The sequence below is a fragment of the Ictidomys tridecemlineatus genome, chromosome X (genome assembly GCF_052094955.1).
Source record: "Ictidomys tridecemlineatus isolate mIctTri1 chromosome X, mIctTri1.hap1, whole genome shotgun sequence".
Taxonomy (NCBI): Eukaryota; Metazoa; Chordata; class Mammalia; order Rodentia; family Sciuridae; genus Ictidomys; species Ictidomys tridecemlineatus.
The window spans coordinates 39880101-39904059 of NC_135493.1; the positions used below are offsets into that span (position 1 = coordinate 39880101).

The following is a 23959-nucleotide window of genomic DNA, read 5'->3' on the forward strand; positions in this document are numbered from 1 at the left end:
CTCTCTTTGAGAAAGCAAGAATCTTGAGGCTTTCTCTGCTTTCTAAAGAAGGAGTACAAAGTCCCCTTATATTTATAACTGAGCAAGATAAGTGGGGGGCATGAGATAGTTCTGGGCATTCTATTTTTCACTGCTTGCCCCTTCTCTTGGTCATTATTCCATTCAATTCAACAACTTTTTAAACCAATTTAAAACAAGTTTATTCATTAACCAAGCCTTCAATTCAGCAATCATTTACTGGACTACCGTGGATGTGTTCAGGCAGCAGTAACAGCGCCTTGGAGGGAAACAGAAGAGAGTGTGACAGAGGCCTTCTGCTTACAAAACTTTCATACATAGTTAATCTTAGTGCTTTAAGATTTGAGGGCAGCACTGGCTATCACAGCTTTCCTGGTCAGGTCAGGGAAGACAGCTTGAAGTGTTCAAACTCAGAGGCCAGAGGCCCATAGACACATTCCACCAGGTGGCAGCATACAGTGGTTTCCAATTTGAAATGTTAAAAAAAAAAAAAAAAAAAAAAACATTTCAAACACTTCAAACGAGTTTGCATTCAGTTTGACCCACAGTCCTTTAGAATTAGAAAATCTATTCAGCATAAGGGCTGAGCTGTTTGACACACAACTGTAGATGTAGAAAAGAGAAAAGGCAAGTAGGAAGCAAAACCTGCTTTGAATTGGACCCTTCACAGCCACATACCCTCCCCACAATAATAAAAACCAACAACAATAACAACAAGCAACCCACATTAAGGAAAAAAACAAAACCCTAAGCCTAGAAAGCCTTCAGTGCCCATGGGAATGCACTGAGTATGTAAGAGTAAGAAAAAGCTACAAATGGGATTGGACCCGTGCCCTCACACCAGCTGAGCCAGGTCACATTAAGTGGACAATAGGAGACGTGCCACTACAACATGTAGCATCTTTTCACAAGTTTCCATTTGAGAAAGCTTCATTGCCTCCTTTACTCTCATGATAGGCCCAAGTGCTATTTGCCAAAATCTATGCTCCAAAATAGGCAATTTCAAACAATGATAACAAAATGGTCCCACTTAAGTTTTCCATTAAAACAAAATGGTCCCACTTAAGTTTTCCATTAAAGACTTTATTCAGTTTAGTAATGAACTCTTCTGTATCTTGGGGGACCAGATGTTTACCTGATACCCACAGGATAGGAAGCTCTCTCACATTCGGTATGCTTCTTGGAGTCCTTGTTTTTTCCTAGAGAATCCCCAATTCATACCCATGGCTACTCACCCTCATGTCCTGTGAGCAGGGCAAGAAGGACTGGAGTCTATCTTAACAGTTCCATTTTCAACACTTCTAGGACCTGGCAAGAACCCTACATTCCCAGTATGGAGCTGCAGAGTTCTGGTTAGAAATAATCCTTCCTACAGAAAAGGATGTTGCAGTCATCATGTCTCCAAAGGGGAAAATTCTTCCCTCTAGTATCAAACTACAGACCCCCAAGGATTTGCACAGTCTTCTGTGGGTCAAAGAGTCCATTTCCTAGATGGTAGAAGACAGCTGATTCTCATGAAAGGACCCAGAAATGAATGACAGAAGACCTGACTTTTTCATTGATTCTTAACCCTTCTGTGTGTTAGTTTCCTGTTCCCTAGAATCAAAGAGATTAGGTATTTTATTATTCCTATGCTGTTAGCTCATGGTGTTATAAATACATGTAATAGTGTTTTCGGGGAAAGACATTACTTCTAGAATCAAAAAGGAATGCTGAAGCAATAGACTAAATTATGTTCAGGCCCTATGTGCTTTTCAGGCATTGGCAAGAGACTCAGCAAAATGATTAGCCTCCTTAATGGAACAGTGGAGCTGATTTGAAATTACCTCCTTCCTTTGAATGGAGCTTGGAGACTTAAGAGAAGAAGAATATCATAACCTGTGGTTTCTTTTTTCCTCTAGGAACTTGGATCTATTGGTGAAAAGGGAGAAAAGGGAATCCCTGGTTTGCCAGGACCTAGGGTATGAACCTGGAATGTTGCTTTCCCCAATTTGTCAAGTCACCTGATCCATTTTCTTTAATGTCTGGTCCTTTATTTTATGTACTTGATAGCCACCTAAGTTTCTCTTGTTTCTCTCCCTCAGCCCACTGATAGGTTCCTTCTCTCTATTTGGCCCTATTCCCTTGACTGAGTGTCTCTCTAGAATAAGGAATGATATACTCCCTACTCTAGGTGGCTGCTCAGCCTATTTACTATCCTTGCCCTCATGTAAATTATCTTCTGAGCTAAAGTCTTTCTTTCATTCCATTCTCACCCAGTAGAATGTAGATGGGACATAGCACAAGGATGGAATAAAGAGGAACAAGTGCAATCTTTATAGGACAGAAATAAGCTTGGGTAATTATAGAAAGTAGTAAGCTTGGAGTCAATAGTAGACAATAATAATGTCACTTTGAACAGAAAAATAAACATCAGCCTATCTGATCCTAGCTTAAGGCACTTAGATCTTCAACTATAAGTAGTTGGCCAGCCTTAGTTAAATTAGTAACATTATATAGAACTGTGTTTTTAAGTTTGTACACGCAGTTTTTAGGAGTTCTTTTGAGTATTTCACAATATTCACTCATTACCCTGCCATGTCTTTCTCTATCTTTCTGTCTCTCTTGTCTTAAAAACACATAATCACCAACAAAGAATGTATTTGAGGTGGAAGACAAGAGGCTGTCCCATAATCTATTATAAAATCCTCTGACTTGGAACTAATGCAAACTAAGTATAATACCACCCAGCCCTTCTACCAAATTCCACCTACTACTTAAAATGTTTCCATTTATTTAGCTTTTAAAAATGCTCCATTTACAAATGCTATCCAGCCTGATGGATTAATGCTTAGAAAGAAGTCATTAAGTCAGGTCTAGGAACATTCTCTTACCTGACTTTAGGGGCCACTAAATCCTGAACTCAGTTGGAGAGCTTTATTATGTAAGTCTAGCAACTTTTTCCAGTGTGGGCCAATAATCTTTCTAAGGTGTGGCTATTCTCTTTACAGGGTCCTATTGGTTTAGAAGGAGTCCCAGGCCCTCCAGGGACACAGGTATTTTGGTTAATATCAGTAAAGCACTTGTGTACAAAATTCTAATCAAAAGGCCTCCTTGCTTTTCTTAACATGGCCAAATGCAGACATTGCTTAGAATGCAAATTTTCCACTTAACCTTAACAATGTAATCTTAGCCAATCTCTTTTGTTTTCACCTAAGAGCATGGATAGGTATCCAATGTCACATTTGGTGCCTTGCCACGTCATTATATGGTAACACATCTTTGGCATGATATTGGGGACTAGCATGGCTAGCCTGCTTGTAGCCATAGCCTTGTGACCTTTGTACTTCCTAATATGCAAGTCGACTGTCTAGTGCCATATTGCCTTCTCTTCTTCCAGAGTCAGTTAGAAGCCACACATACCCTGAATGCCAGCCAAAATTCCTGTGCAATTTGCCCTAGCCTAATTCAAATACCAGCTCCATTTATACACTTATTCTTTGAACTTAGTGATAACTATGTTTCTGTCACAGGGCATGATGGGGCCTCCAGGTTTTCCTGGGCTGAATGGATTTCCAGGAGTTAAGGTAATGTGGTTGGGAAGTGAAAATTTAGGGTTCAGGAGGTGGAAAGGTGAAGAATTACTATAAATGCCTACATATTAAATGAAGTGTTTTTAATATTGATGTTTTAGATAGTATATTTTTCCTCCAGAAATACATACAACATACTTTGAGCACACCAAGCTGATAAGCATTCCTCAGATACTACCAACTTTTAGGTTTTATTATTATTTTTAAATTCTCTACAGACTTGTATCCCTTGTTGCCTGCACCTGGGGCAGACAGTGCCTACCACCTATCTTGGGTATTCCACTATATCTTTTTCTGCTGCCTGAGGTCCTCTTTTGGGAGAGTTAGGACTCCTTTGACTTTCTCTACCTGACATCACCCACTAACAAAGCTAGTGACAGTATTACAGTCCCAAGCCTGCTGAGAGTAGAAAACATTTTTAAATTCTGCTCCCTCCTTAGCACCTCTTGAGTATGTCCATGTTGTCTATGCCTGTGATGTATTTCCAAGGCCCAGAAGCAGAATGACCTTAAGTAGTATTGCAAAATAAAATTGGGATTCCTTGTCCTTGACAGGTTTGCTATGGAGTGTCAGGCCTCTGGCCTGCCTTGTGTCACCTTTGACTTAAATTTATTGCCCTTTGAAATTAACTCTGGACTAGTTGGCCCTTGAAATCAAGGGTCTGAGAAGGAGGAACATTTCATTTTCCTAGGTACTGGCTATGAGAACACATAGATCTTGTGTGATGAGGTCAGAGAAATATTTGTGTTTAATGTATTTAATCTTTGCAGGGTGAAAAGGGTGGCATTGGCCTGCCAGGCCCAGACATCGAAGAAGGTGGTGCTGTGATCTCAGGTGCAACTCTTCATTGATTTGATGGGAGAAGAAAAGACTGGACATTAAATTCTACATCCCTCATAATTAATAATACGATACTTTGTCAGCCACTGGATTGCTGACCCTACTAAGGGCCCTTCGTGCGTCCTGAACTTGGGGAATGGAACTGATTCCAGTCTCTTGGGCAGAGAAGACAAACTCAGCCTCCCACTTTTGTGTTGGTTCCATCAAGAGTAGAATTTGGGGGCTGGGGCTGTAGCTCAGTAGCAGAGCGCTCACCTCGCACGTGTGAGGCCTTGTGTTGAATCCTCAGCATCACATAAAAATAAATAAATAAAATAAAGGTATTTCATCCAACTACAACTAAAAAATATATATTGTTTTTAAAAAAGAGTAGAATTTGGCCAGGCATGGTGGCACATGCCTGTAATCCCAGCGACTTGGGAGGCTGAGGCAGAAGAATTGCAAGTTCAAGGCCAACCTCAGCAATTTAGCAAGGTCCTGAGCAAACCCTAACCCGAACCCTAACCCTAACCCTAACCCTTGGTAAGACCCTGTGTCAAAATAAAAAAATAAAAAGCACTGGGATATAGTTCAGTGGTAAATTGCCCCTGGGTTCAATCCCCAGTACAAAAAAAAAATAGAAATTGGGTCTGCCTGGGCCTGAATTTCATAAAAAATGGTTTTCCTAGTGATGCTTAGGAAAGGATTAATATCCTCCCTATATGGGCTGGTTTCAGCCCAATACTATGGAACACTCAGGGTCTCATATAGATGATCCCATACATGCTTGTGCTTGCCAATAACAGGATTAGGGGAGCAAGTTATTGAGAACCCTCAACAGTATGAAAGTTTGTCTTCATTTCTCCTTTTGCTAGTTACTGTGTGTCCAACTCTTCCCTTTGCCTCTTCCAAAGATTCAGATGCCCAGTGTCTCTAGCTACTTCTTGCCTGGTCAAAGGTTTCTACTATAGTGCTTCTTCCACCTGGGTCTCCAAACTTACTTCTTTCTTCTCATTCTCTCAGTTCCATGCCCTGTCTGATATTGATAGTTTACAGTGGCTTTCTGCTTCCAGGAACCCTATGTATATAACACAAATAGTGGACTTCATCTTAACCCAAATGGTAGACATTTGAGGTGTTACAGGAGATTAGTAGCAGGGGAAGAACTTGCCTACCATTTACCAGATCTAATCTTGGAAGGAAAGCCCTAGCCAGACCAATTCTGAACCCTAGTAGAATACTGCCTTCCATAGGCCTATTATCATGTGAAGCCATTAGCATCTGGGAAACCCAGAAAGGTCAAGAAAGGGATTTCTAGCTTCATGACAGCTCCCCATATCTTTTGTTGGGTATTTTGTGACATTGGTGGGGTTCTGATGTGTTTGTTTACTGTTTTATTTTTTGTTGTAATGCCAGGTTATCCTGGGGACCCCGGTATACCAGGCCTCCCAGGCCTTAAAGGAGATGAAGGCATCCAGGGCCAGCGTGGCCCTTCTGGCCCCCCTGGTCTCCCAGCCTTAACAGGTACAAAAAAAAAAAAAACAAAACCTAACCCAACCCTTGCACAGATCATTCCTGTGTCCACTCTGGTCCCTCACAGCCTTTTCTAATGATTCTGGGTCTGGGCACACACATAGCCAAGGTCAAAGGTAAGTTACACTACAGTCAGTAAGTTCTCCTACTGCCAGCCCAATCTGAGTAAACAGCTTTCCTTTGACTTAAATGATGTACCATAGCTGGACAGACAATCCCAGACTGTCAGTGAGGTTTGCTGCAATCAGAGGCGTACCTCTGGCACCTGGAACCTTATCACTCTCCTGTTGAAGTGCCATTCTGGTTGATGCTTGCCAAGAGAGTCTAACAAAAGCCCAAAGGCAAATTTGTACCCAGACTCTGACTCTGGGATTAACTCAAGCACTATCTGGTCCTTGGATCCTATGGGTATTCTCCTTGCACCAATCTTCAGAAGAGTATACTCTTGTGTCACTCTGTAGTGGCAAGCAGAGAAAGAACATGCTAGAGTCTGGGAGGGGGAACTATCACAGATATAAAACCTTAGACATTACTTTTAAACTCACCAGTTCCCAATTTCCATGGAGATGGGCCTCTGTAAGGATACCTGTGCTTTTAAAGCAGAATTTTGGAGGAAGAACAGCTGGGCCCAGCCTCAAAATGGAAAAAAAAACAAAACTTGAGAAGTCAGAGGCTAAAGACTCAGTTTTCCTCTCAAGTTTACCACTAAGAAACTGCTCCTGACCATGTTTCTGTCCTTTGGTTTTCAGTTTTCCAAAAGGTTAGGCTCATTCATCCTTTAGGAACATTTCAACTCTGATGCAAGAGAAGGGCAAATGATTTCCCAGTTGCTTTCCTTGAATTGTTTACCATATATGCCACTGATTGTAATACCCCTGAAAAGTAGAGAGGTGAGCATTTTTGTGTTGGTTTATCCTTCCAGGCATACCAGGTGCCCTAGGACCTCAGGGATTTCCAGGCCTGAAAGGAGACCAAGGAAACCCAGGCCCCACCACAGTTGGCCTTCCTGGAAGAATTGGTTTCCCAGGCCTACCAGGCCCACCAGGCCCACCAGGCCCACCTGGTAAGTTTTGTTCATTTTTTTCTATGGTCTTGAGACCTGGATCAGGTGTGATTCATACTACAGAACAGTCATGAGTTTTGAGGAAGTATCTCAGGTTAAACAGCTAAAAGAGGAAACATCAACTACAGAGGGGAGCAATGAAGGCTCCATAATGTCTGAGTCAACCCTGCCTCTGCTGTTATCATCTATACCACAATGTTCTTCATCAAGGAACAAGCAAGCTGGGGCCATCTTGATGGTCAAAAACACCTAATGCCTTTCAGCTTCTGTAGATTCTCTTTACAGCCTTCACTGCTCTCAGCCCTCAGCACTCTGGCATTTCAGCTCCTGCAGAAGTATAATTGACTATTTTGAGCTTCCCCTGGTTCAGGGAGTTCAAGTGGAATGGGATGAAAGACTAAGAAAGGAGATATGCCCAGATCCTCAAGGTGGCTACTAAAAAAGCCTATGTAGGTGGGGATGAGGGTGTAGCTTGGTGGTAGAGCATGTATTTGCCTGGCATGTATGAAGCCCTGGATTCCATCCCCAGCACCAAATGAATGAATGAATGAATGAATGAATAAAAGCTTGCATAGAGTCTGTTCTTCTTAGATATTATACTTGAATATGGGAATCCAGATTCTGAAAGAAAGACTAGAAATATTCCCCACCATGTTTCTTTGTACCCTAACATCTCCTAACCACTTCATCCTGCAGCTATTTTCTCTTTTGTCCCAAGGGGGCTTTCTGGGTTATATATTGGGCCTGCTGAGTTACTGAAGCCACCATGTTCATCCCTGAATATCCAATGCCTGGCACAGTGCCTGGGACATAGTAAAAATTCTGTTAAGTATTAGTGGAATAAATTGAGCCAAAAGGATTTGTTAGCTCCTTGCCTCAGACTTGGAGGTCCCCATTTTAGATATTTTCGTCTCTGAGTGGTGAGCCTCAAGGACACAGGCCTTGGTGAGGGACTTTCTATGTCAAGTCAAGTCAGTTGAGTTCTATAAGCTGCCAATCTTTCATGTATCTTTTCCCCTTCAGGTTCACCATTTAAGACTGGAACCTTATATGGCCTAGAACCGGGATTCCCTGGTCTCCGAGGAGAACGAGGTCCAAAAGGAAGCCCAGGTTTCAAAGGAGTAAAAGGTGATTTTGTCCCTTTGAGTTTCTTTGTCCCCCAAGCTTCTTAGATTCAGCTTTATGGGGAATAAGCAAGACAATAGCCTTGGCAATCTGAATGGAAGTAATTTTGACTCTTGAGAGGGGCTTTGATCACAGGATTATTGGAAGTGCTATATTTAGGACTCTAAGACCAAGACTGGCAACTGAGGTCACATAGGACACAATGGTGGAGGCTGCTTTTCATACTCCCTCCACCTGCTAAAGCTATTGCTAGCTGTCAGGGTATTAACCAGTTTGCAAGGGCAAGACTGGAAGCCACTTATCATCACCTTCAGCCTGAAGGAAAGGGCTCTGAACTGGTCAAGACCTGAGATTGAATAAACTAACTCCAGGAAAACAACCCAAGTCCCCAATGGTGCTGAAGAGCTGATCAATGAACCTAGCCTTCCACCACACTGATTCTCTCATCTTCTTTCTGCCTTTGGGTCATTTCTCCATTCCTTCCTCTAAAGGGAAGATGCTTAAAGAAATCAATTCATTATGCTTGCAACCCAGGCGTGCGTGGCAGAGGTTTAGGGATGGCTTAGGGGCTTCAGATATCTGAGACTTCCTGTTCTCTCCAGGAATTAACAGCTCTTCTGTCTTTTTCAGTGCCCTCTCATAAAATACCACTGCCTAAGTATAGGAGCAGTGACCTGTTTCAGATTCTCAGGTCTTGACCTAGTTCAGAAATTTCAGCAATATTGATCTCTATTATTCAGACTCAAGGAAGACTATGTGAGGGCAAAGGATATTAAATTGCAAATCACTGAATTTAGGATGTTAATTCTGGCTCTTCCCTGACTCTCTACATGGCTGGTGTATTTCTCAATATCGTTCTCACTCCTAAAAAAGGAGTGAGAACTAATGCTACCCCTTTTAAATTTCCATGGGCCCAAAAGGTTTTCTCTAAGTCTAGAATAGTGAGAGTGACTTTCAAGCATCATTCTACATCAGAACCACTTAGGGAAAGTTTTTAAAACTATATTCTTGAGTCTAGCCTTCTAAGATTGACTGATTCATACTTGGACAGAGCCCAGAAAGCTGCCTTATAAACAGGTGACTCATGTGGGAGGTCCATGAACACACTTGAGAAATACAGATTGAGTGTCCCTTATTTAAAATGCTTGGGACCAGGAATGTTTCTGATTTCATATTCTTTGGATTTGGGAATATTTGCATAGACCTTATGGGTTGATATCCCTAATCCAAAATGCCAAGATTAAAAAAAAAAAAAAAACTTCTATCTCAGAGCATTTAAACTCAACCTATACTAATCTGAAGAACACATTGTTTTCTCAGTTTCAGGGCTTATTATTTTCTGACTCTCAGTTGGTTAAGTTTAAGTCAGTGGTTCTCAACAGTGATTGCACATTGGGCTCAATGGATGGCTGACATCATCCCAGACTAATGGAATTTGAATTACTAGCACAGATGTACTCTGAGGGAGAGTAAGCCTAGTTCATTTAAGTCTCTTTTCTGCAGGTCTCTTGATTCTCTCCAAGGCAAGTTATTCAAGTCACAAATAACCAATATCAAGTCTTCCTTCTTCTTAGATAGAGGACCCACTTTATTTTATGTCATCTGTTTTTCTCCCAGGGGACTCAGGATTTTGTGCTTGTGATGGTGGTGTCCCCAATACTGGCCCACCCGGAGAACCAGGTCTGCCTGGGCCACAAGGTCTCATGGGCCTTCCAGGCCTTAAAGGAACCAGAGGAGATCCAGGCTCAGTGGGCACACAAGGCCCAGCAGGGGCTCCAGTAAGTCTTGCCAAAGTTTGGCCCTGAGGTAGAAAAGGGAGCTTTCAAGTGTCCCTCACTCCTCACCAATCACTTTCCTAAAGCACATAAAAGAAGGATATAAAACAAAGCTTTGGGGTTTTGATCCATAACACAAAGAATTCTAAAGTCCCTCTGCACTATAACCTTCCCTCCCTCCTTCTTTCCCTTCCTCCCACAAAATTATTTACATTTGCCTAGCACCATGCTGGGCCCTGAAGATAAAACAGGAATTAAGATGAGATTTCAACTCTCAGATATTTCAAAATTTAGAAAGGACACAGAAAATGGGGCAGTTATTATTCAAGATGACAATGTAATCAAGTGTCCAGAGCAGTACCAATATGTACCCAAGGACCCCTTAGATCATATGTGCCAGAATTCTACAAAGTCTATATCTCCCCAATATTCCCTTTTGTCTGTTTTGTCAGGGATTGTTTGGGCCTCCAGGTCTTGTAGGCCCCAAAGGAAAGAAGGGTGAACCAACTCTCAGTACAGGATCTGGCATGCCAGGGGAGAAAGGTGATCCTGGCCCCCAAGGGTTCCCTGGTCTAACAGGAGCCCCAGGCAAGAATGGAGTACCAGGTTTACCAGGTCTGCCAGGCCTTCGGGTAAGTTGATTGTTCCTGGATAATTAACTCTGTAAATTCTCACACCTGACTTAGGGGAGATCTGATGGCCCCTGGACCAGGAAAACAGGACAGAATAGAGTTTGGAGCATCTCATCCTGGCTCTACAATGACATTTTAGGCTCTGTGCTTTTCTTCCTGTAAAATTGGAATCTTTTTCTCAGAATGATCATTGTCTCCTTTGATAAATGCTAGTAACAATTGACCAAATGTACTTGAAAATGTTTCAGCTTCTCAGTAGCTTTCTCCTTCACGTAATTCAACTGCTTTCTATGACCTCAAGGGTTCTTATACTGCTCATTGCCTGCCCTCTCCCCACAGCAGAGAACCTTTTGAAGTATCAGATCACACAGAATTGAAAGACCATTCCCACTAACTAAACTCAGAGAAGGTTGATTAATAAACTACAATCATGGAGAATTTTAGTGAAACAATCATTGGTCATATTGGTTAACTTATTCCTATGATCAGAGGACTCTCCAAGAAAGTCTCTGAGATAGACTTTCATTCTTTTTTGTGTTATCTAGGGTGATGGTGGACAGGGCTTCCCAGGTGAAAAGGGGTTCCCAGGACTTCCTGGTGAAAAAGGCCATCATGGTCCAACTGGCCCTCCAGGACTTGGGCTACCAGGACTTCCTGGACCCCATGGGCTTCCTGGAGATAAAGGAATAGATGGATTGCCAGGGCAAAAAGGCCTCCGAGGACCTCCAGGTGAGTCATGGAACCAGATGACTTTTGGACTTGAATATTCAACCCCTTTAGAGTAACTATGACTCTATGAAATGTGTCATAAGAAGAGAATAGGTTGACAATAATCACTACTTTTAATCCTCTTAAGCGTTTTTAAGTGAGAAAAGAATCATAATTGTATTGTGATAAGCTTAGAAGGCAGAATAATATGGATTTCAGCTCTATTTAGTGAGGAACAGAGCAGTCTGAAAATGTCCCAGAGCTGCTTACGGATGTTATGAGCTCATAATCCCAGGGAAAGTTCAAGGAGAAGCTGGATGACCATTTACTGCAAATGTCATCAAAATAATGAGTGGGGAATTAGACAAGGTGTCCTCTAAGTTGTATGGTAATTTCATCAGCAGGGAAGATCCTTTCTTCAGTTGATGGAATCTTGGATTGTGCAGAGGCACTAGTTGCATTTAATCTGACCCTTACTTATTATATTAATTCCCATTTATAATTTATTTTCCTACTTGGATTTTAGGCTATATAATAATGACAGTCCTGCTTATATATTATGAATGTCCTATGCGAATATCATCTTCTTTCAATACACTCAGAACAGCTCTTCATCTGAACTTTATTCCACAACTTTTCTGTTTCCCTTAGTGGCATCACAATTTTATTTTTACCTCTTTTTTTCACATTTTTATTGGTACATTATAGTTGTACATAATGGTGGGATTTATTGTTATAAATTTATACATGAGCATAATATAACAATATAATTTGGCCAATGTCACTCTCCAGCATTTTCCCCCTTCCTTCACTTCTTCTACCCCCCTGTCCCTTTCCTCTACTGGTATGCCTTCAATTTTCATATGATCCTTGACTTTCTGAGTTTGGCTTATTTCGTTCAACATAGTGTTCTTAAGTTCTTATAGTCATCAGAAGTTTGAAAAATTGAGGTTATCTCTTTTTCTTCCTTTGAAATGCCTCTTATATTCTTTTTTTTAAAGAGAGAGAGGTTGTGTGTGTGGGAGAGAGAGAGAGAGAGAGAGAGAGAGAGAGAGAGAGAGAGAGAGAGAGAATTTTAATATTTATTTTTTAGTTTTTGGTGGACACAACATCTTTGTTGGTATGTGGTGCTGAGGATCAAACCCGGGCCACACGCATGCCAGGCGAGCGTGCTACCGCTTGAGCCACATCCCCAGCCCCTCTTATATTCTTGCTACTAAGTTTTTATTATCTCATGCTTAGCTCATCACATACCTCTATACTTTTTGGAATGAATAAATGGTTGGTTGCTTGGATGTTGGATGGATGAATGGATAAGTGAGTGAATGACAACTTCCTAAGTAGTTTCTCATTTCCTACCTCCAGACATCGCATTCAATTATACTATGAACACTATTGCCAATTTAATACTTGTAAAATGCCAATGTCATCAAGTTATGTCCTAGTCCAAAGCTATGAATAGTCCCTACTGAATGAAGAATAATTTCCAAACTCCTCAGCCTGGAATTCCCCAAATTCCCAAAACATGGACACAACGAACCTTTTCAAGTTTATCTCATACTCTTAGTAATAAACAATCTTCACTATACTGAACACAAATATGTTCATTTATAACTCAAATATTTTGCTTATGTTTCCTTTTTCTGTAGTGCATTTCCTCTTTTCTCTATGTAATCACATCATATTCATCTTTCAAGGTTCAACATAAGCCATACTTCTTCCATTAAGCTTTCCCTTGACTTCTACTGTATGCCATTGCTACTAAAATGTATAGCTAATCATATATTGCTAAATTATTTATCTCTTTTAAATAGTGCTTTTACTTTGCCCAACCACACTGTAAGTCTCTGGAAACTAAGGAGGGTAAATAATATTTCTTAGCTTGTCTCTACCTGCCTAGGATAGTGAGTACAACGCTCCATAGGAGACTAACATTTAGTTGCAGAATAAATGGCCTTCCCATCCACCAAGTGGCTATTTCTTAGACCAATTTCTTTTCTTTCCACCTTGGCACCTTGAAGAATTTTTTTAAAAGGTCTTGTAAATTTTTATTTATTCTAAAATCTATCTTTGTGAATTGATGTAATGAGCATTATGATAAAAACTTGATGATTTATGATTCATGATTCTTAAATCCAAGTCAGTAGTCATTTCACAAATTCCTATGAAGGCTATGAGGAATGTTATCAAACGATACTATTTTGCCTTTGGAAGACCTGGTATCAGCTATGGCTTTGCTTCCAGCTCTGTTTCCCAAAACAATGTTGGTTTGTTTGTTTGTTTTTCATTTTTTTTCCAGAAACAATCTTAATGGTAATTTTATTCTGCCAACAGTGGGTCTTAAATCTAGGTCAACCCATTTTGCAGGCAACTAGATTATAAATTGAGTTATAATAATATGGTACCTATAAACTTATTCACTCTTGTGATTAGGGATGTAGCTCAGTGGTAGAGCCCTTGCTTAGTATATTCAAGGTCCTGAGTTCAATCCCTACTACCTCAAAAAAACCCTTATTCACTCTCAAATCTTATGGATAATAGAAATATTACAACTGTTTGAAAAACAGGCTGAGTCAACAGGAGAGCCTATGGGATCATTTCTTTTTTGGGGGGTGGGTACTAGGGATTGAACTCAGGGGCACTCAACCACTGAATCACATCCCCAGCGCTATTTTGTGTTTTATTTAGAGACATAGTCTCACTCAGTTGCTTAGGGCCTTGCCATTGCTGAGGCTGGCTTTGAAATAGTGATCCCCTTGTCTTAGCCTCCCAAGCTACTGGGATTATAGTCATGTGCCACCATGCCTGGCACCCATGGGATCACTACTATTCCAGGATTTACTAGTTCCTGGACACAGAAAGTTCTCATGAATATAGTGCTATAGTCAGCTTTAGCCTGGAAGATGCCTTTTACAGAAAATGTCCTTGTCATAGTACCAAGACTTTCAAAACAATTATTTCATTTAGAGAATTGGCTTTCTCATTTTCTCTGTAATAAGCAAATATAATTCCTCAAACCTAGTTTTCTCATAGTTTAAAAACAAATAACTTGTGAGCTTCAGACATTTGCTTATAGCCTTTTCTGTTGCTACAAAAATATTAAAATGCCATTCTTAAATTTACCCACCCCTGCCAGTGATAGCCTAGGCTAAGACAGCTGCATTGCCAAGAAAGGGAATGTAGTCATCCGAAGCCTTTCAACCTAGTAGTGTGAATTATTACAAACCCTGGGCAAGCTGACAACTGGCTGTTTCCAAAGAGACTCTGGCTCCAGATGCTCATAGTAATCCATCACCCTGATTATTACTGAAGCAGCTACTGTGTGCATGATCCTGTGTGGATGCCAGCACTCTCTACTCATTCCAAACAACAGATTTGGTTGGTGGGCATATCTGGACTGTAGACAAGACTTCCCTTAGGCCTCAACGAATTTCTGTCTTGCTTTAATTTCTGCTTTACTTGATTGGTCTAGGTGATTGCTGCTGCAGGGAAAAGGTTGGTAAAGGAGACTTAGACACAGAGGGAGGTGAGAGCTAGCTTAGTCAGACACCAATGTTGGCAAGAGGCTCCTTCCTTTTTTGTTCACTTTTGTTTCTGACACTCTATGCCCTGAGTATCACACTGATGCCCCTGTTTGGGGAGGGCTGATTCTAAGGCTGAGATGCAAAGGCTGACACTGACACTGGCACTGCTTCAAGGGCTCCCTAACACATACCTCCTGGGGGGAATACAGAAATAAATGGGCATGAAGCTCCTGAGAGGAGCTGATACTTTTCACCATGCATATTGATGGCTTGGCTAATCTCTGACTTAAGCAACTGTAGTTTCCGAACTTTAACTGGAGCCATGCCTTGCCTTCGAAAGGTGCCTTCAATCATCCATGCATTCTGATCTTTATTCATTGGACACAGAGCAAATCAAGATGTTAGAAATCTTTATAACCAGAGGTCCTTTGTATTCTAAAGATGAATTAGGGCATTTGTGTGAAAATTTGGAATAATTGGGTCATTTGTTGCACTTACAAAACAGAACAAAGGTAAGGCTGATTTCTGCTTTGTTGAGAATGTTTTGAATTTACGAATGCAGAAGACAAGATGTAAAGTAAAAGCCAGCTACCAATATGATGTGAAGTCCTTACTGTCTCACCATTTAGAACCCATGCTTGCAGCATACAAGTAGTGCAGTGTATAGGACCGGCCTGGGACAAACTTATGAAGGGAAGTGTGTCCTCAATTTCCTGTAGTTTCTATATACCTTCCTTTTATCTTTATTTTTCCTGTACAGGAACAGATGCCTGTCTTCATCCCCATCTTTTAAAGTCTTTGTTTTGATCTGGCTGTCACAGGTGAAAAGAATCTATGACACTGAGCTCATAAATTGGGGATGGATGGCTTTGTGTTTGACCCCATCCCAGAGACACTTATACCTTATCCAGTTTGTTTCTTAAGTAATACATAAAGCAATAGAGCTACAATGGTTAAGAGTTCAACACATTGGAGTCAATGGGCTATGGAGATAGTTGTGGCCAGAAGAGTCTTCTACAAGATCCCTCTCATGACACCAGCTGTGGAGGTAGTTCTTCTACTTAGTTCAGAGGACCCAGGCCTGAGCAAAGCACAGGCATAGAAGCTTCCTTTCAGTGAAGCATCTTACCATGCAGTGCTTGCCTATAGAGTGTATTTCCAGAGTTGGGATATGATTCTCAGAAATAGCTCTGTCATCTCAGTATCTGACAGGATGGAGGTGGTTGTGACCACCTATGGATCCAGCCCTAAAGCCATCTTTCCACCTGTGGAAACATGACTGTAAAAGCCTGAGATCTAGAAGCAGAAAATTGCTTCCCAGGCTACAAAGTAGTGTCACTAGCCTGAGTGAGGAAGAAACCAGGGGACAGCCTTGCAGGAACTCTCCTTCTCCTTAAGTATGAGAAAAAAAGAATTTTTTCAGTATTGGGAGTCACCCAAGGCCTCATGGCATGCTAGATGCAAGGCAAGCACGAGGAGATCTATTATTCATTGAGCATATGCCAGGGTGCCAGGCACTATTCTAAGTGCTATTAGCAGTTTAATATGGTCCTCACAAAACACCATATGAGATATGTAGTTCCCATTTTACACATGAGGCTAAAGAAGTTTAGCATCTTGCTTTCATTGATAATTATTAGCAGAACTAGGATTCCAGATCAAGTCTGTCTGGCTTCAGACTCAACATAACCAATATATTATATCGTTCAATTCCCAGTCTTGATTTAGAAATAAAATAAGTGGGATAAAAATGCCAAGGTTTGGGGCTGGGGCTGTATCTCAGTGGTAGAGTGTTTGCCTAGCACATGTGAGGCACTGGGTTCCATCCTCAACACCACATAAAAAATAAACAAATAAAATAAAGATATTGTGTCCATCTATAACTAAAAATTTTAAAAATGCCAAGGCTTCGTGTTGGAAAATAGAAGTGGACTCAGAAGAGGAATGTCAGCCAGTTCAGTAAGCAGTTTGAGTCATAGGCTCTCTATATATTTTTCAGAAATACAATTTGTGATTTATTTTAAATACTGGCAATGCCATAGCAGTTCATTAGAACTATTGGTCCTGTGGTTTAAAGCAGACCTTGGGGGATTCTTTTAATGAATATGCTAGGCTAATTTTAATTAGCATAACAATTGTTTGCAAATGGCACTTGAGGGAGCCCACAAACAATTTGTTCACCAGTATTTTATTAAACCTCCCCTCTGTGATCCTATGGACTTTTTTGTTTGCATTATGAATGAGCAAGAAATAATTTGCTAGGGGAAGGTTATGCATACCAATTTTAACATCTTGAATATTGAAATTGACTGGACCTCCTCCCTGAGTATCAGTGTTGATAGTTCCACTTAAGGTGCTGCGGTAGAGGTCCTCATTTTTGTCTGTCATGGCCAAGAGAGTGGTCTTTGGTATTTGCCTGGTACAGACTTATGGGTGCACCTGACCAAGAAAAATTAATGGGCTTCACTAGATAACAAATGAAGGGTTATCAAAAGAACCGAATGCCTTGGGCAAAGTTTTATTTCCAGAAAAGAATAGTTATGAACTTGAGGAATCTTGACTTCAAACCTTCCAATCTAGTAATGTAGGCATAGTGGACCCTCAGTACTAACCCCAAAAACCCATCCTAGAGAGGCTCTATCTAAGGCAGGGTGAATAGGCAATTACCATCTGCTGCTCTTCTAGCACAGCCCACCTCTAGCAAACCTTGTTATGTAACACCCACTGCATAGGTGACTGGTGGCCCATTGGACAGCAACAGTTTGATAAGTGATATCCTGGCACTTGGACACTAAGGGCATTCTCATCTGTAAGAAATTTCACTCATAGTAATTCCCAAGAGCTTCCTATGGCAAGATTTTTTGTGAGAGCTTCTGTCTTCTCAGTGGGGAGAACTTGGTTGTCCCATTAAATGGAGTGGAAGTAAAAGAGCCTGCTAGGGGGACATCTTCCCTGATTAAGTGGGTTCATGTAATTTATACATGTTACCATTTACAGGAATTACCTTGCCTTGTATTATTCCTGGATCATATGGTCCATCAGGATTCCCAGGAGCTCCCGGATTCCCAGGTATGGAATAAGACCAGAGAAGGCCATTGAGGACACTTTACAGGCCATGAGCCAAAAGAAGCAGAGTATAGCCCAGTAACATTTGAGGGTCAACAGTTCTCCCTAAGGGCTGCCTTAGGGATTGAGGGAACAGAATGTCTGCTGGAGAGGGTAATGTGAGGAAGCGAGAATAATAGAGGCCCTCCAGGAAACTGGGAGTCTTGACTGAACATCACCAATTATATCCAGGAATGTTTAATTCCCTTTCCCCTCACTACTTACATTTGGATTTTTAGGCCCTAAAGGGGCCCGTGGCCTCCCTGGGACTGCAGGTCAGCCTGGATCTCGTGGAAAAAAAGGAGAGCCTGGAAATCCAGGATTAGTTCACCTCCCTGAATTGCCAGGTAAGGAAAAGAGCTTCTCATTTGCTTATCCTTTGTGTCAGTGTGTGTATTTAGATTGTGGCTACCCTTGACCAACAATGGGAAGCTAGGTTTGCTCTCTGGTGTGGTTGGAATGGTTTGATTTCATGCCCAGACAAGATAAACCATAGAGCCATAGAGTGTCAGCATATCAGAGCAATAAGGGCCACTTGAGATCAGTGAACAATCTCTTGACTTTCAGATGAGAAAACTGAGGCCCAGATGGAAAGGACTTGCCAAAATTACAAAAACACTGGTGACAGAGCTAGGACTCTGCCAGGTTGTCTACTATAGCATTTTCCTGGGTCAACTCCTTAAAAGGTCAGAGAAAGAGATCTAGATCAGTCAGAGGGAAGTTGTCTCTTTCTGTCCCTTTTCTCACACCCTATTGTTCTGACCTGAGCTTCATGGGGTTATATTGCACCAATGGTTCTCAAACTGTGTTCCCTGGGCCAGCTTCTACATCAACTGGGAACTTGTTAGTGATGCAGATTCTCATACTGTCTGAAAGACTTACTGATCAGAAACTCCAAGGGTGGAACCAACAATCTCTGTGTTACCCCAGGTGATTCTGAACCGCTGCTACTATGGAGCTTGGGGCTCATGTTGGGCCACCTGTCCCAGAGCTTATTGGAAACTTTGGTTCTCTCCACTATCCTCTCTTCACCCAAGAAGAGGGGGATATAACAGCAAGAGTTAAACAACTCCCAAAGAGATTGAGCTTCTACTAGAAGGCCTTGAGTGTTACCTGTGCTTTTCAGTACCTGTCAAGCCCCAGGAAGCAGGTTACTGAGCTCTGTCCATGGCCAACTTTATAAAACTAGAACTTCCTTAAGGTCACTTAGTACACAGTCTCTGCCTCTGCACAAGTCTCCCAGAATAGAGAGACCCCTGACCTTTATTAATATGTGACCTTTGAGGGAAAAAAAAACTGTGTCAGAAATATCTACCCAAAAAAATCACTTCTAAACATCCATGACCTTTAATTTTTGCTTCTCAACACTTAGGATTTCCTGGATCTCGTGGAGAGAAGGGCTTGCCTGGATTTCCTGGGATTCCTGGAAAAGATGGCTTGCCTGGGAAGGCTGGAAGTCCAGGTTTACCAGGTTCCAAGGGAGCCCCTGGTGACGTCTTTGGTGCTGAAAATGGTGTTCCAGGGGAGCAAGGCCTACAAGGATTGCCAGGGGACAGAGGATTTCTTGGAGACTCTGGCCTTCCAGGACCCAAGGGTGACTCTTTTTGCCCCTCTTATTTAACAATCTACAGAAAGCTTTACAGTAGCTTGTGTACTTGCATGAATATATACATGAATCTGGGATGATGGGTAATTAGGTGTTTAACATGAAATATCATTTTGTTCTGTCTCTCTTATCTAGGAAATTTTCCCTAAATAGACTAGGTCCATTTTCTTACCTTGGTAATTCCAGATGTGACCATAATGACTAATCAGATTTCTTGCAAAGACTCTAGCTTTCTGCTGGGGAAGGCAACAAGGCTAGAGCTGAGAAGACAGTGGTACCTGCAGCCAAGCTCTTCTGCTGGAAGTTGTTTTGGTGATTCAGTCTCTAATATGGCTATGATTATCTATACCCCTCCTTTTTATTAGGTTTGCATGGAAAGTCTGGCCTGCTAGGCCCCAAAGGTGAGCGGGGCAGCCCTGGAACACCAGGACAAGTGGGAAAGCCAGGCCCCCCAGGGTCTGTTGGTTCATATGGCATCAAGGGCAAATCTGGAGTCCCAGGAGCACCAGGTCTTCCAGGAACTTCAGGTAGGTTCATCAGAGGAAGAACCCTAGCCTGACAGACTTAGGCTCTGGGCAGTGTGATCTGGTCAGAACCTAGAAAGAGACTTGAATTTCCTCAGCTCTTAAGTTTCACATCTCAAGGCTTCCTGGCAGTGCCAAGAAAAACAGATTGCTGAAATTTAACTTCCAAAATATGACAACAAATCACTTCCTGCCCCCTCCCCCATAGCCTGATGCTCCCATTTCATGCTTACCTGGCCTCCTGCCTTCCCCAGTTAGAGAAGCCACCCATGCTGTACAAGTGGGTCTAGTGCATCCTACTGCCTTTTCTGGGGCTGTGGGGAGCTCAGTTTGGGTTGAGGAGGAGCTTGAGCAAAGTATGATTGCCAAAAAGTGGCTTTCACTCAGGGTGGGGCCCTGCACCCCCTGCTTTCAACCTAATGTTTGCAACTTGTCTTTTTTGTGCACTATGTCCTTACACTGCCTCAGTGACCCTATCATCTCCCCTTTGCTCCAGCCCCAGTGACTGAAGTTGAGTTATTTGCAGAGCCGTTAATATCCTTTTTATCCCCTTTGTCCTTCTGTGTTTCTGGGTCTTCACATAGGCTGCCTAGGTGAAAAAACACAGCACACAAGCTTACAGACTAAGATCCCCACCAGGGATTTATCTGATTATACACTATAACATGGCCTTGCTTACAGGGCCAAGGATCCCTGATCTCATGCTGTGGGGTTGGCTCCCATTGAATTTCCTTCCCTTGTTGAGGAGTCTCCTTCACAGCCTCCCAATGGAATCCAGGGGCTCCTAGCTACTTGATGTTTTTCATTCCATAGAAAGCTAAGTCAGCCATTCATTTAGGTCCTTGGGGGCCCAAATACCTCTGTCGTCATTGATTTAATCCTTTGGTTTTTTAATTTCCTTGCTTTGTACCTGAACATTCCACTTTGGCAGCAGCTCAGGAGGTTAATCCCATTGACCAACTTAAAGCGTGGTGAAAGACAGCTCAGAATACCTAGGAGATCAAATGGGCCTTGTAGATTTCTACAGTACTTGGCACTAGGGGGTCTTTCAACCCTAATGCCAAGGAACTGGCTGACTTAACTGCTTGCTTGAGGGATTAAAAGGGCAGCCCTGCATCCAGGGCTCCCTGGGAGGCTGAAACAACAGCTCAGCTTTAACCTCTCCCTCACCTATTGGCTTAGGAAACAGCAATTGTGGAGCAATTCAGGCTGGAAGTACCGGGGAAACTGGAGCCCAGTTGCCACCCTGACTTCCCAGAGCTCCATTCAGAAGCTAAAGCGTGAGCCACATTCATAAAGGGAAAAGTTTAAATCGCAAGGAGGTTGTTCCCCCTGCCAGCTATTGTGCCATGTTGGAAGTAATAGCCATTTGGCATGGCACTCTGGGTGGTAGATAGTAATGCTCCAGCCAACTAAGAACTCTAACTGCCTGTTAGCAGCTTGCATATGTCATTGTTAAAGGGCCATTTACAAAACCCAACAAGCCAACCAACCAGAAGCTATGGGAATGGGCAGTGGCCCAGATCTGTCCAGAGCCTTGCTTAACAGCTGTCCTGTGTTCTCTCTTGTGCTGATTCAGGACATCCTGGAAAGAAAGGTCAAAAAGGCGAGAAAGGTTACTCTGGATCAACTAGAAAAAGAGGTTTACCTGGGATAAAAGGCCTTCCTGGATCTCCGGGGCTAACTGGCTTCTTGGGGAGCCCAGGTTTGCCAGGAGTCACTGGATTGCCAGGCCTCCCAGGCCCAAAGGGTAAGTGAAGTGATCAAGAAGGCCAGTGAAGTGACCAGTGAATACTAGTGAGTACCAGCTGCCCAGCTTTGCCCCTTCTCTCTGCCCAGGAATGGGGAACAATAGAAAGGGAGGTGGGTAGGGCTTCTGGTGAAGATAGTTGGACAAGCCTAGTACTAAAGTAAGACTGCCTAAGGTAAGTCATAGACTACTTGCTATGTAACACTGGGCTGAATATCATGGTCCAAAAAGCCCAAGGCAGAGCTGGGGCTGTAGCTCAGTGGTAGAGTACTTGCCTGGCATGTGTGAGGCACTGGATTCCATCCTCAGCACCACATAAAAATTAATTAATTAATTAAATACAGGTATTATGTCCACGTACAACTAAGAAAGAAAGAAAAGAAAGAAAGAAAGAAAGAAAGAAAGAAAGAAAGAAAGAAAGAAAGAAAGAAAGAAAGAAAGAATGAAAAGCCCATGGCAGTACCAGCCACACTGAAATTGCTCATTTGCACCATCATGGAACCTGATAGCTCTTACTTCCTTTGATTGCCTTGACAGACATCACTGGTTGGGCATCACTGTTACTGGTTGGGCATCACTGTTTTAAGAAGGGGAAAGTGATTCAAAGGCACACAATTTGTTAGCATCAGAGGTAGGCTAGAGCTTCTCTCCCTGCCTCCTGGCCCTAGGACTTTTTTTCTGTGCCACACATAAATTCTAACTTGATGAATTATAAGAACCTCCTGCTTCATTCCTTTGTGTTGCTTAGTGCTACATCCCTGTTCAGGGGAGTGAAGTGATGTGTAATGACTAAGAGCTTAGTAATGACTGAGACTTAGAGTTAGAAAAACCTAGGTTTTATTCCCTTCTGTGAAACTTCTTAGCTGTGTGACTCTGGACAAGTAATTCTACCTCTCTAAGCCCCATTGGTTTCCTCATTTGTAGAACAGGGATAATAATAGAATTTATTGTTTCCCAACAGGTGAGAAGGGGTCCACTGGACTGGTAGGTTTTCCGGGCATTCCGGGTCTCCCTGGTATTCCTGGTGCAAGTGGATTAAAGGGGATTCCTGGGTCAGCCGGAAAAGTGGGAACATCTGGACAGGCTGGGATTCCTGGTGAAAAAGGTGAGTAGAAGAAGTGAATGCTGGAACTGCCACCCTTCTCAATGTTCCTTTTGCTTGTTGACTTTGTCACTTCTGTAGCTTATAACAACCCTGTGTTAAATAATAAGATTTGGGGCTTCTGAATAAAGTCCTTTAAACCAAAAAACTAATAATCACTTCTGAGTTAACACTGCAGAATACAGGCTGTGTTACTGAGATTTCCATTACCATACCAATACTGGAGAGAAAACAACTTAATTGAAGAAAGTTTTATTTTAGTTTGTGGATTCAGAGGTTTCTGTTCATGCAGTTGGCCCTATTGCCTTTGGTCATGTGGCGAGGCAGAATATCATGGCAGGGAGCATGTGATGGAGAAAGCTGCTTACTCCATGGTGTCTGGGAAGCAAATGAGAAAGAGAAAAAGGAAAAGACCAGAGTCCCACAATCCCCTGAGGACATTCTCCATAACTTCCTCACACTAGTCCCCACCTCTCCAAGTTTCCACCATCTCCTAGTGCACCAAGTTTTTAAGAAATGAGGTTTATCATTCTGCCTCTAGTCCCCAAAGGCTCATGATGATCTTGTGGTGCAAAATCAGTCCATCCCCAAGAGTCCCCATTGTCTATGTTAGTTCTCCATTATTGTAACTCATACCTTAGATAATTTATAACAAGGAAAAGTTTATTTTGACTTAGTTTTAGAAGATTCAGTTCATGGTCATATGGTTGTCTTGACTTTAGGCCTGTGTTAAGGCAGTACATAATGGTGGCCACGAAGGAAAAAAGAGAGAGAAAGAGGGCTGGGGATATAGCTCAGTTGGTAGAGTGCTGCCCTCACATGCACAAGGCCCTGGGTTCAATCCCCAGCACAGAAAGAGAGAGAGAGAGAGAGAGAGAGAGAGAGAGGGAAGGAGAGAGAGAGAGACCAGAGTTCCAGAGTTCCATAGCGCCTTTGGAGGGCATGCCCATAAAGACTTAATTTCCACCCACTAGGCCCTACTCTCAAAGGCTACACCACCTCAAAGGCTATACCACCTCCCAATGCACCACAGGCTGCATACATGGGGCCCTTGGGGGATATTTATCCAAACCATAGCAAAGGCTACATCCATACATCTCCCA

The 23959-nt window shown here is 42.3% G+C and overlaps 1 protein-coding gene across 2 annotated transcripts in view; it reads left to right on the forward strand.

The window, feature by feature from the left end:
- Window positions 1-23959, forward strand: part of Col4a6 (collagen type IV alpha 6 chain) — a 285125-nt gene that overhangs the window by 240933 nt on the left and 20233 nt on the right. Inside the window, exons 14-29 of one of the 2 annotated variants that reach the window (XM_040284113.2) lie at window positions 1920-1979; window positions 3009-3053; window positions 3531-3584; window positions 4361-4424; window positions 5826-5933; window positions 6865-7005; window positions 8029-8133; window positions 9748-9908; window positions 10358-10537; window positions 11083-11266; window positions 17767-17838; window positions 18114-18221; window positions 19247-19468; window positions 19846-20007; window positions 21584-21754; window positions 22716-22859. In XM_040284113.2, coding sequence (XP_040140047.2) covers window positions 1920-1979; window positions 3009-3053; window positions 3531-3584; window positions 4361-4424; window positions 5826-5933; window positions 6865-7005; window positions 8029-8133; window positions 9748-9908; window positions 10358-10537; window positions 11083-11266; window positions 17767-17838; window positions 18114-18221; window positions 19247-19468; window positions 19846-20007; window positions 21584-21754; window positions 22716-22859 — 1981 coding nt within the window. The remainder of the gene's footprint in view (window positions 1-1919; window positions 1980-3008; window positions 3054-3530; window positions 3585-4360; window positions 4425-5825; window positions 5934-6864; window positions 7006-8028; window positions 8134-9747; window positions 9909-10357; window positions 10538-11082; window positions 11267-17766; window positions 17839-18113; window positions 18222-19246; window positions 19469-19845; window positions 20008-21583; window positions 21755-22715; window positions 22860-23959) is intronic. The other variant, XM_078034409.1, reaches the window with a different exon arrangement.